At 38.3% G+C, this 13,554-nt stretch overlaps 1 protein-coding gene across 1 annotated transcript in view; it reads left to right on the forward strand.

The window, feature by feature from the left end:
* Positions 1 to 13,554, forward strand: part of COL6A6 (collagen type VI alpha 6 chain) — a 125,039-nt gene that overhangs the window by 49,910 nt on the left and 61,575 nt on the right. The window contains exons 20-23 of the mRNA XM_012556973.2: positions 504 to 539; positions 2,662 to 2,724; positions 4,317 to 4,379; positions 10,387 to 10,449. Coding sequence (XP_012412427.1) covers positions 504 to 539; positions 2,662 to 2,724; positions 4,317 to 4,379; positions 10,387 to 10,449 — 225 coding nt within the window. The remainder of the gene's footprint in view (positions 1 to 503; positions 540 to 2,661; positions 2,725 to 4,316; positions 4,380 to 10,386; positions 10,450 to 13,554) is intronic.

Genomic DNA, 13,554 nt, shown 5'->3' on the forward strand with positions numbered 1-13,554 from the left:
TATATTATTTGACTTTTTCTGGATAAAACTAAAGTCTGGCTGTCTTAGGTTCTATATTTAATTTATAATAAAGTTCACGGAGTCAGTTCTCTCAGTTTTTCCTCTGGCTTCCTGCCCTTTGGCCACTGCATTCCTGGTTTCTGGCTTACTTGGTAGTGCTTGGAGAAAATGAAAAGAAATAAAATTCAAGTCAGTCAATTTTACAGCTTGTCAACAGCTCTAGTAAAAGTTTAGTGGAGAACAACTTATTGGCCACAATCTGTTTTCATAAGTATCTGTAGAATTCAATTGTCAATGATATCAATTACCTATTGCCCTCGGATAGAAAGTGAGAGTTGGCAGCATTTTGCTTTCATGGTGCAGAAAATAATTGAATGCTTTAAGTAGTATGTGGGAACTTTTTATATGTCAGTGCCTTAAGGTGTCTGTTACTAATTTAAATCAAATTTTTAAAAAGCTATTTTTCAGAGTTACTGATATTACCCCTTTTTCTTCTATTTTAGGCAGCTCATGGCCGAAGGGGACATACAGGCCCACAAGTACGATGATTTTTTTCTGAATTCTAAATGATAAGTATTCACTGTCTGTCTTAGTTATCTAGTGCTGCTATAACAGAAATACCGCAAGTGGATGGCTTTAGCAAACAGAAATCTATTTTCTCATAGTTTAGGAGGCTAGAAGTCTGAATTCAGAGCACCGGCTCTAGGGGAAGTCTTTCTCTCTGTGTCGGCTCTGGGGGAAAGTCCTTGTTTCTTCAGCTTCAGCTTCCTGGTTCCTTGGAGATCTCCATGTGTCTTGGCATCTATCTTACCCCATCTCTCTCTCTGATGGTTTGTTTAATCTCTTTTTATATCTCAAAAGAGATTGACTCAAAAGGTTGAGAAGTTAGAGGGTTGACATGTTGTGGGGTTGTTAACCAATGTCATAAAACAATATGTGTACTACTGTTTCATGAGAAATTATTTGTTCTGTCAAGCCTTCACCTGAAGTACAATAAAAAAAAAAAGGAGATTGACTCAAGATAAACCCTACATTAATCCTGCCTCTTTAATATAACAAAGACAACTGATTCCCAAGTGGGATTATAACCACAGACATAGAGGTTAGGATTTACAACACATATTTGGGGGTGGGGATATAATTCAGTTTATAACATTGTCTGATCAATGAACTGGAGTAAAAGCTCTGTAAAGGCTTTTCCGAACCTAACATTTGTTTTGCTTTTTGATGATATTTGTTATGGAATAAATTCTTGGAAAAGTTTGGCACTTTCACCAAAGACCATCAAAATGTATGACCAGAGACAGTACTTGGCCCAATTATTGTTAAATTTAACTTTATTTGAATTTCAAGTGTAAGCTCTAGTAACTCAAAGAGTGACCTCTCTTTTAGATTTTTGTTCAACTCTGAAGCCTTATTTACCATTTGCATAAAATTCCATGTAAACTAAGAAAATACAATAAAACCCTAATATAAATTAGATATTCTGGATGTTTTTTCCAAAAAGTTAATTATACCAAAAACTATATCATATACATTTACTGCACACTGGTTTATAATTTATAACCTTGTTATACATGCTTCATTAACCTGCAACATTTATGAAAGAGCAGTTGTAACTTAGAATTTTACAAAATTAAGTAAACATATCCTCAGATTAAAAATGCCTTCAGGATAAATAATAAATCCACTCTCAATCACATCATGGTAAAACTCCAGAATTTTAAAGAAAAAGATCTTAAACACTACCAGAGAGGAAAGATAGTTTCACCTGCAAAGGAATGACAAATTAGATTGCAGCAGAAATAATACATGCCAGAAAACAAGAGTAGTATCTTCCCAGTGCAGAGGAAAAATAATTGTTAACCTAGAATTTTATACCTAGCTAAACTATGAGCAAATGTAAAATAGACATTTTCAGAAAAACAAAGACCAAGAGATTGTACCATCCATAGACAAAGTTTCTGCCCCACTTAGACTGCAACAAAAAGGAGAGCAAACCCAGAGAGATGCCATGAAATAAATGAAATGAGATAGGAGAGAGATGTTAAGGAATCTCCTCTTTTTGATTTATATGGAAAGAGTATCAGTGAGGAACACTTAATTACATTCAACTGTGTAACAACTGAGATATAAACTTAGGCTATCCTAATAGTTGCTCAAATTAAGCTTTCTTAATCCTTCCTTACTCTTTTGGGAATTCTTATCTGTGGCAGGGTGCAAGGACAATGTGAATAAAATGCTCAACTTTCAATCCCTAGATATTTAGCCTATTTGAATAGAAATATAATGTAAAATGCCTGGAGTTTTTGAAGAAAATGTAAAGTAAGCTGTGAGTTTTTTTAAGGCCAATACCCAATATTAAAGATACAATATAATACAAATTTTATATAGATAACAAGGAAATGTGTGTGCGCACGTGTGTGTGTATGTGCATTAACTAAAAAGAAATTCACCAACATATTAACTGTGGTTAGCTCTGTTTGATTGGACCATAGAATATTTTTATTTTTATCTTTGTATTTTCCTTTATTTTTCAATTTTTTTAAAAAAAATCATGCATTATCATTGTGATTGGAAAAATATTTATAATCTTGCACATAAAGGAGACAAAGTCTCAGGAAAAAAAAATGTTAACAGATTGATTCTTTCTCACCACAGGGAGAAAGAGGAGTCCCAGGCCCAGATGGACTTGAAGGCTCACCCGGACTAAAAGGACCTCAGGTAAGTATCAGGACCCAATAAAGGTATGAAAACATAGAGAAGTCTGTGTTTTCCTACTTGGGAGTGGGGAGAACCTGAAACCTTGATAGTAAGCCTCAAAGCCCATTGCAGAATTACAGATGTTTAAGGAGAATTCATGGTAATAAAGTTAAGAAAGCAGCCCTATCTTGACTTGTATAGCACTTGGTCTTCTTTATCTTTATTACCATTCAGAAGATTAAAGAATAAACACCCTGGCAACTATCCCTGCACATTAGGTTCAGGCTGGCTAGGATATTCCAGAGAGACCTTGAACCAAAGAAAATGTTGAACCACAAATCTGGGAACTGTGGTCAATTTAGCACAGTAAGAGTTCAGTGTTATATAGTGGATGCCTGTAATGTAGAAAAATGGCTCTACTCTAGGAAAGAATTATTCCAAATACAGCTGGAGTCTTCAGTGGGGTGATCTATAGTATGGCACTCAGCCTGTTTTTTCTAGCTTACTTCTCCAGGGAGATGCCACATGCCTCAAGCACTTTTTGCTTTGTAAGGAACAAGCCATAGTTGGCTTTTTACCTTGATCACATGAAGGAAAAGGAACCAAGTGCCAGAGAGGGCAAAATGTAGCCTAAAATAATAAGTGAGAAGAAAAAGGAGGTCCTAGAAAATGCTGACATGAGAGAAGGTCAGACCACATAAAGTTAGAACATTGTTTTCCTCCCTAAAGTTTTAGTTTTGAAAACTTGAGAAATAATTGTGCTGTTTGGCATATGCATGACAATCAATGGTTCTGGTATTTTTCAAGGTTTTAATCCACATAGTTTTAAAAAATAGAAGTAACTATAGTATGTTGGCAGTTTGGTGTATTGAAGCTGGGCAAAATATCCGTAACATCAGAAGAGAAATTTTGTCCACATTTACCAAGATTTCAGAGCTGGGGTTGTAGGGAAGCATCTCAATAGCTTGGGTGGCTTTCTCTCATGCTGAACAAGTAATATACAACATCCCTGCTTTCATTTTATAGAGCCTTACTCTTTTTAATGACATATTTTAAAGGGAGATGTGAAAACCAAACACAACATGGAGGTTGCTTTGAATAACATATGGAAGCCAGAGTTAATGGGCAACATAATATTCAAGAAGTAGAAATATCCAAATTACATCTTACCATAGGCCGTATCTTGTTTATGACATCTTAAGTGCAGTTATTGAATGGAAAAGCCACTTCAGTGTTCCAATTTCAGATTTATGTAATTAAGGATTTTTGTTGTTGTTGTTTTTAATGTAAGAAACATGGATTTGTAGTTTAAAGATGCATAGGATAATTAGAAAGCAGTATTAGAAAACTCAACTGTTCAGTATTTCTTCTAGGCCCCAGTCACTTCAACTGCAAATGTCCAGCCACCTACATTTCAGATTAAGCCAGCGTATCCCTGCACAGACGAGGGAGAGCTCAACAGATCCAAGACAGAACAAAAAGCAGATGAGAGCTTTCTCTCCAATTTCTGCCCATGCCACTGACTTAGCATTTCCATGTTTAATGTCCAAGTCATCATTTAAGTGTTTGTCCTCTTTTAGGGAGAAAATAATGCTTTAATTCTATGTACTTAGGGTCCAAGAGGAGATGTTGGTGTGAAAGGAGATAAAGGAAGTCTTGGGAGTAAAGGTCCCCAGGTATGTGATGAGAGAGAAAGTGACTGCAACTAGGTTTGACCTTGGTCTTAATAGGAATGTCTTTGTGGTTTCTTTCCTTCAGATGGAATCATTTATTGCCTGTGAACCAGCAAGGGATGGTAGGTTTGACTTCAGAGCTCGATTTAGTAGCCACATCAAATCCTGGTCACCACCATGCAGAGCTGGTTGTTGATCTGGCCAACTCAGAGGTGAAGGGACGAATGACTCAGTAAGCAAGGTAAGCAAGGGCTTATTTATGCTTACTTACTAATCTGTAGTGTACAATCTCACATGGGTTTCCCCACATCAAAGATGTGAAATTGTTCACTACGGATTAGTAAGTAAGCATAAGTAAGCTCTTGCTTACCTTGCTTACTAGGTCATCTGCCCCTGTTAGGGATTATAAACTTGAAAAGAGGCTTTGATTCTGTAGGAGGGTGCCTTGGGGTTGGCAAAGAGAGAGATGCCAGCCATACCTAGAAGCAGAATCTCTGATGTGAAATTGTTCACTACAGATGATCTGGTAAGCACGATAAGCACTGAGCTTACCTTGCCTATTGGATAGTCTGCCCCTGCAGAGGTGGGAGGGTGGTTTCTAACCCTCTTTGCCTCGGTTAATCAGCAGCTACTATGGGCTAAGAATTCCTCCTGTATGTAAATCGGACCATGTCACTCAACCGGTCAGGGGCTTCCCATATGGTGTATATTGTTGGTGTCAAGGATATAGTCTACTTTAGTGGTCCTGAACCCTGGCTGCACATTAGAATGTCCTGAGGAAACCATAAAACGTTCCACCACCTGGGACCCTCCCAGACCACTTAAATCAGAATCTCTAGAGGTGGGGCCAGGATAGCAAATTTTAAAAGCTCCCCCAGGTGATTCCAATGTACACTCAGTGATGTTGGGAATGACTGCCAGACATCAACACTTCTCCAACTTCAAAGTGCATAAGAATCACCTGGGAAACTTGTTAAAATACAAATTCTGATTCAGTAGATCTGGGGTGGAGTCTGAGAGTCTGCATTTCCACTGACCTCCCAGGTGATGCTGCTGCTGCTGCTGGTCCTGGACCACGCTTTGAGTAGCAAGACCCTTGCTTACCTGCTATCATATTATGTATGTATTTGTTTAGTTATTTTTCTGTCTCCCTTTCTAGATTGTAATCTCCATGAGGGCCAGGACTTTATCTTGTTTACACCGTCTCCCCAAATCTCAGAATATCAGTGCCTGGCACATAGTAGACCACAACAAATATTTGTATAATAAATTAATCAGTAACTGAGTGAATGAGACACAGTTAGGGACTTGTGCTCTTGCTGACATGGGGAAAAAGGGAATCCATGATTCTGTGTCCATTAGTTAAACTGGGCAAAGGCCAATGCTTAAGTGGCTATGTTCATCATCAGAATATTTAAGAATCATTTGCATAAGCTTTTATCTCATGATACAATGATTTAAAGCATATTAATTACTCCTCATGAGGATATTAGTTCCCCATTTTGATGAATATGCTCCTTCAAAAAGCATGGCAACTTCTTTTTCAATTTCATGGTAGAACTAAATTAATAAAAAGCAACTATTTTGTGTTCACATCCCTGAATTCTTAATAGCTGGCTGCCACTGCCAATCGGGATTTAGAAAAAAATTAGTCAATGCCAAGGAAAACATACACTGGGCAATGATCTCATCTGTATATATATAATATTGAGATGTAGATGGGTTGAAATCCAAAGGTCTTGGTATTTTCCTTGGTCTAGAATCCAAAGTTATATCCAAGTGGCTGTTACTCAAATAAGTTATTCCATTTACCTTATAGTGCAGTTCTACAAGTGCGTCCCCTTTAATCTTGCTTTGGCTGTTTGGTCATAGTCATAAATCATTCAACCTCCTGGCATTGCCAGGATTAGTTAAATGGCATCTCTTCTCTCTCGTCTAACTCTTCCATTTGTCTGGCTGGAAAGCATGGTTTTCTTTTTTCTTTGCTTGTCAACACAGTGAAAATGCTGTTTCAAAGATGTGTAGAATTTTCTACACCGAGAACATGATGAATGGGATCTCAAATTGTTGTTTTCAAAGGAAAACCATAAGAGATTAACACAATCAGATATACAACAAGAGAGTGTTATTCTTTACTGGCTCTATAAATCCACTACATAGGTTTCATATTGTTTTACAGCACCAAAGACCAGCTGCTTGAGTGGAATAAGAGGAGTGTTTTCTAATTGTGAACTTTAAAGTTTTTCTTAAGATACACACTTAGAAAAAGGGACATGATTTCTGTTGACAGTGTTTTGAAGGCTTAATAACTTATGCAGTGTTAGGAGCTCCCTGCATAAATCAAACATAATGCTAATCTGGCCAAGCATATGGCTGTTGTATCAAAGAAATGCAGTCCATGGCACAAAAAAAAGGAGGAAATATCTTTGAAAGAAATGTTGTATTCTTTTACCTGTCTTTGTTCCCTTCTTGTTTCGTTTACCTTAAGGTCCTACCCCAACGTATATGCTGTTGTATTTGGTTTGCTAGTATTTTGTTGAAATTTTTTTGCATCTATATTCATAAGGGATATTTGTAATGTGCGTGGGGTGTGTGTGTGTGTGTGTGTGTGTGTGTGTGTGTGTGTGATGTCTTTATCTGGCTTTGGTATCAGGTAAATGCTGGCCTCATAGAATGAGGCCAAAGTGTTCCCTTCTAGTCTGTATTTTGGAAAAGTTTGAGAAGGACTGGCTGAATTCATCTAACTATTTGGTAGAATTCACCAGTGAAGCCATCTGGTCCTGGACTTTTCTTTTTGGAAGTTTTTGATTACTGATCCAATCTCTTTACTTGTTATAGGTCTATAGAGATTTTATATTTCTTCTGGAGTTAGTTTAGGTAATTTGTGTGTTCCTAGGAATTTGTCCGTATCATCTAGGTTATCAAATTTGTTAGTGCACAATTGTTCATATAAACCTTTTTTAAAAATTTTCTTTAAGGTCAGTAGTAATTCCCACTTTCATTTCTGATTATAATTACTTGCATCATCTCTCTTTTGTTCTCGTTATTCTAGCTAATGTTTTGTCATTTTTATTGATCTTTTCAAAGAACCAACTTTTGGTTATGTTGTTGATACTCTGTTTTGTTTTTCTGTTCTCTGTTTCATGTATCTCATCTCTAATCTTTATTATTTCCTTCCTTCTGCTAGCTTTGGGTTTAGTTTTGTCTTCTTTTTCTAGTTCCTCAAGATGTGATGTTAGGTTATTGATTTGAGATCTTTCTTCTTTTTTAATATAGTCATTTACAGGTATAAGTTTTCCTCTGAGCACTGCCTTCACTGCATCTCAGAAGTTCTGATATATTGTACTTTCATTTTCATTCATCCCTAGTATAATCTAATTTACCTTGCGATTTCTTCTCTGACCCATTGGTTATTTCTGCTTGTTGTTCAATGTTTTTGTGGGAGGACAGGAGGTTGGAGCTGCCCACCCCACCATTTTGCTGATGTCACTCTCTGAAGATAGGTGATAGCAATGGGAATGGAGGAAGGGATGAATACAAAAAGAGACTAGAATCTGTGGAATCTAGAGCTGATTGGTTTTAAAATGTGAGCTAGAGGGAGGGGTCTAGGATGATTCTCAGGCTTCTGGCTTGGAGTTCATGAGGAATAAATGGTGGTATCATTCCTTGAGGAACAGATTATGAGGCTAGGAGCATGATTTAGGACAAATATGATTATTTTTGATAATCAATCCTGTGCGATATCCAATAGGTGTTTTAATATATGGGTCCACTGTTTAACTGAGTGCTTTCGACTAAACCAAAACCCACTGCCATCAAGTCAGTTCCGACTCATAGCAACCCTGTAGGACAGAGTAGAACTGCCCCATAGGGTTTCCAAGGCTGTAAATCTTTACGGAAGCAGACTGCCACATCTTTCTCCCATGGAGCAGCTGGTGGGTTCAACCCACCAACCTTTCAGTTAGCAGTTGAGTGCTTTACCACTGCACCACCAGGGCTCCTTTGTCTTTGGACTAGAGATGCATATATTTATGAGTTATTGTGTAGAAGTGGTATGCGAATCTATGGAGCTGTGATTTAGGAAGGGGAGATGAAGTGAGAAAAGTAAGGTCAGACTTTTCTCACTTTGGGGCACATGAAATTCAAAAGGCAAACAGAATAATGGAAGTCTTGGAAGATTACTGAGAGGAGACCAGAAAGGTACCAGGAAGACTATGGTAACTTGGTATTACAGAAGAGTTTCATTGAGTATCTAATCAAAGTCAAGTAAGGTTGTTGTTAGGGGCCATCTAGTTGGTTCTGACTCATAGCAACCCTCTGTACAACAGAACGAAACACTGCCTGGTCCTGCACCATCCTCATGATCCTTGTTATGCTTGAGCCTATTGTCGCAGCCACTGCGTCAGTCCATTTCACTGAGGGACTTCCTCTTTTTCACTGACTCGCCACTTTACCAAGCATGATGACCTTTTCCAGGGACTGATCCCTCCTGATAACACGTCCAAAGTACGTCATCATCCTCCCTTCTAAGGAGCATTCTGGCTGTACTTCCTCCAAGACAGATTTGTTCATTCTTTCGGCAGACGATAATATTCAGTACTCTCTGCCAACACCATATAGGGTCGCTATGAGTCGGAATCGACTTGATGGCAACAGATTTGGTTTTCAAGTAAGATAAGGACAGAAAAGTGTCAACTGGATTGAACATGAAGGTCATTGGTGCTAGCTCCATGCAGTGTTGGAAGTGAAAGTTAGAAGGAGATGGGTTAAAGAGCTGTGAGGGTGAGGAAATTTAGACTTTTCTTTTAGATAAAGAAGGGAGGAGAAAAAATGAGGGACTGTGTAAAGATCATTATTATCTTCCTTAGTAGTCAACTTGTTCAGTAATCTTTTCTATTAGGAGATGTTTTATGTCCAACTTATTTTTTTTATTTTTTTAAGACCAAAAGGTTAATGTCACAGTTTTTTTTTTTCCTGAGCAAAATAAATTTGGTAAGCATCATGCTTATTACACAGAGTTGGTTTAGTTACTTTTAAATTATAGCAACCATGGCAAAAATATTTGTGCAAATGAACTCAGTTCACTGGTGTTGAAATTACTTACAAGTACCTATAAACAGTTTAACCAAAAGAGATTTTTGTTGTCATATATCTGGATATCCCAAAGGAAAAACTTGGTCCCAATTGTTAATAACAGAGGAAGGTAGTTGTGCTTCTTTGAATTGAGATTTTAAAATGTTCAGCTCTAAGACTTTCCAATAAAACATGCTTTCTAGAATATTGGAAGGACTTACTACTATTATATCTAATATATTTTCCATATAGATGCATAGCATATTTATCCATTTGTTAAGTTTTGTTATTTTGTTCTTCAATAAGATCTTTCTTGTATCTTTACTGTTAAAATTATTCTTAATATTTTACATTTTTCTCTTATTGGTAAATAGGAATTTATTTACATTTACTTTTTTTAACTTATTGCTAGGAGGTAAAAAAAAAAACTATTTCTGAATATTTATCTTATACCACCTTAACAAATTTTGTTACCGATGCTTATTGTTTTTAGTAAAGTTTTTGAGCTTTCTAATCCACAAATCATATTATTTGCAAATAAAAATAATTTTACCATTACAAAAATGCTTTCTACCAAAGTTAGGGGGACCAGTAAGAATAAAGTTTAAGGCAAATGTCATTTAGAATTCCTTCCTCAAATGTTAGACATTTTAGTAACATCAGCCCTAATAGCAAAACAGTGAGAACATGAACTCTCTTATGAAGACTCACAAGGAAGCGCAAGCATTTATGCAACATCTGGCATGAATTACTTTGTTAATTTTCTTCTATCTACTAGTCTTTATAGGACAGCTGCAATACTTTTTCAAAGCAGGAATCAGTACAGCCATAACTCTTTTCCAATCTGTAGTTCATTTTCTTCTTAGAAGAGACATGAAGGGTTTAAAGAAAAGTTGCTTTATATTCTGCTAAATTTGCATTCCTTGTTTTGTTTCAGGGGCCTCCAGGACCAGGAGGAGAGGAAGGGAGTCAAGGCCGTTTGGGAAGCCAAGGAAATAAAGTAGGTCACCTCCATTACACCCACCGAAGTTGAGGTTTGCTGCTAAAGAGAAGTGTGTCTGCTGCTATTAGCCAGAGCCCTTTCAACACAAACGAGAACACATCTCATTGTCGCTACACCATGGCTTGATTCTTAGAGAGCCAGCAATTTCTAAGGACCTGGGTGTGGATGAGGATGAAGTCAGGGATTCCAGTTCCGCATACACTTATGAGGGGCTACACCCAGTCTGAACTAAGAGACCTCAAGGAAAGGGAGCTATTCTGGGGCAGGCCTTCCTTCTTTCCTCCCTCGCTCCCTCCCTCCCTTTCACTCTCTTTTTTTCTCCCTTTCTTCCTCCTTCTCTTTCTTCCTTCTTCCCTCCCTTCTTTGATTTCTTCCTCCTTCCCTCCCTTCTTTGCTTTCTTCCTCTCCTCCATTCATACAAATCTTTGCTTAACAAGACCAAAGCGCTGTACTGGGCATTCAGCCAGGCTTCAGGAGGGCAGGGATCTTGGTCTGCTTTGTTTTCTGATGCATCCCTAGTGATTAGAACAGTATCTGGCACATCGTAAGTGCTTAGTAAATATTTGTTGAATGAATACATTTCTGTGTGATATAATGTTAAATACCCATTGAAGCAGCAGTCAAGAAATCAAACGACATATTGCATTGGGAAAATCTGTTGCAAAAGACCTCTTTAAAGTGTTAAAAAGCAAAGATGTCACTTGGAGTACTAAGGTGTGCCTGACTCAAGCCATGGTATTTTCAATCACCTCATATACATGCAAAAGCTGGACAATGAATAGGGAAGAATGAAGAAGAATTGATGCCTTTGAATTATGGTGTTGGCGAAGAGTATTGGCCAGAAGAATGAATAAATTTGTCTTGGAAGAAGTACAGCCAGAATGCTCTTAGAAGCAAAGTTGGCAAGACTTTATCTCTTCATCTTTGGGTATGTTATCAGGAGGGACCAGTCCCTGGAGAAGGACATCATGCTTGGTAAAATAGAGGGTCAGTGAAAAAGAGGAAGACCTCAACAAGACGGATTGACACAGTGGCTGCAGCAATGGGCTCAAACATAGCAACAATTGTGAGGATAGTGCAGGACCAGGCAATGTTTCTTTCTGTTGTACGTAGGGTCATTATGAGTCAGTACCGACTCAATGACACCAAACAACAACACAACAAAATGTTAAATATGACATGGAGTCACCTCCCACAGAATCTGGAATATTTTCAAGACTGTAATCTATGATATAAAGTAGACTGGGTAAGGGGCTGAAATGGTGGTTTAAAGTGCTAATTTTTGGGTTGGAGGAAGAGATATCCTAAAGGACACAGACTTGGAAGGATTTGGGCAAGTAGATGTGGGAACTGATGAGAAATTGCAGGTAGAAGAAATAGTGTGAAGGAAGGCATGGAGTTAGAAAATCCTGGATGGGGCTATGTGAGGAATGAAAAATGATCCTGGCTGGCTGGCTTATAAAGAACAAGAAAACCCATGGTGACTAACTTTATTCAGTAACCAGTACAAAAAAACAAACAAAACCCATTGCCATCAAGTCGTTTCCGACTCATAGCGACTCTATAGGACGGAGTAGAACTGCTCCATACGGTTTCCAAGATGCAGCTGGTGGATTTGAACTGCCAACCTTTTGGTTAGCAGCCATAGCTCTTAACCACCATGCCAGTACAGTGCTATTTAAACTTTTTGAACGACATATATTAACACAGCCAGATTTTTAGAAGATTTTAAATAGGCAACCCAGAGTAGAAATATTTTGAAGCTAGGAGTTCTGTTGATATGCCCTTATAGTCCTCAGGACAAGCAGTGATGGGGTGACTTAACAGAGTGGGGCAGGAAGGGCTTGTGAGGATTCAGTAAGGTTCTTCCAACTGGGACCTGAGGCAAAGAAAGAGTGCTAGATGACTTAGGGCTTCCAGTGTGAGCACTAACGCTGTCAAGGAAATAGGAGAGTCATGAGGGTTTAAGGGTGAAGAAAACCACCTAGTTTTAGGGGTGGAAGAAAGAGTTCAGGGCTGACTAAAGATACAGTTTTGGATTTATTTGAATAAAGAAATAAAAACCTCTTAGTAATAACTACTTGTAACAAGGGTAAGAGGAAACAGACAATAAATTATTAGAAAGGAAGGAGAAGAAACAGAAAAGCATTCTGGATGCTGAGGAGATTTGAAGAAGGAGAGGTCAAGAGTATCAACTGAAAATTAAGGAGAGGAGGCATGGAGAAACCATCACATCTGGTGGCTAAGACCCTCCAAAGAACAAATCAAAACAGTGACAGTTAAGGGAGGAGAAGGAGAGGCATACAAACTGCAAGGGACTGAACAATGTGTTGGTGGGGAGGAAATGGATACAGGGTTGTAAACTGCTCTATGGAGAAAGTAGACTTCAAAGAGAAGGAAAGAAGAGGACATTAACTACTAGCACTGGCAAGGTCTAGGAAAGATTAAACCAAAAACCAAACCCGTTGCCATCAAGTTGACTCCGACTCATAGCAGCCCTATAGGACAGAGTAGAACTGCCCCATAGGGTTTCCAAGGAGCAGCTGAATTCGAACTGCTGACCTTTTGGTTATCAGCCGAGTCCTTAACCACTGCATCACCTGGGCTTCAGGAAAGATTAGGCGTAGGTATTTGTTTTCAGTGATAGGATTGACTGCAGTGTGTTTATAAGGAGAGAAGAGAAAACCGGGGTGAAAAAAGAGGTTGAAGACATTATAAAAAATAGAGAAATAACAGATTTCTAGACAGAGAGGACAAAGTTGAGGGCATAAGAAGAGGGGTTAGCTTTGTAATGGAGAACTGTGAGCAAGGGCTGAAATGGCGGAGGCCAGCAGTTGAGTGTTGCAAAGACAGATGAGTAGTTGGTTAGAGGATGAAACGGGATACATGGATGACAAGGACAGTCACTTTAAAAATGGAAGGATTGTGGAGGAGTTCCAGCAAAATGGTGCTCTAGGCAGAAGCACCACGCCGTCCCTCCACAGCCAAGATCCGAAAAACTAAGCTGAACAGAGAACACAACAATCTTGAAACCCTAAAACATCAAATGAAGAGATAAAGAACTCAGCCAAGCACCAAATGGAGTGAGAAAACTGACAGAGA

Source organism: Trichechus manatus, unplaced genomic scaffold (assembly GCF_000243295.1).
Source record: "Trichechus manatus latirostris isolate Lorelei unplaced genomic scaffold, TriManLat1.0 scaffold00084, whole genome shotgun sequence".
Lineage (NCBI taxonomy): Eukaryota > Metazoa > Chordata > Mammalia > Sirenia > Trichechidae > Trichechus > Trichechus manatus.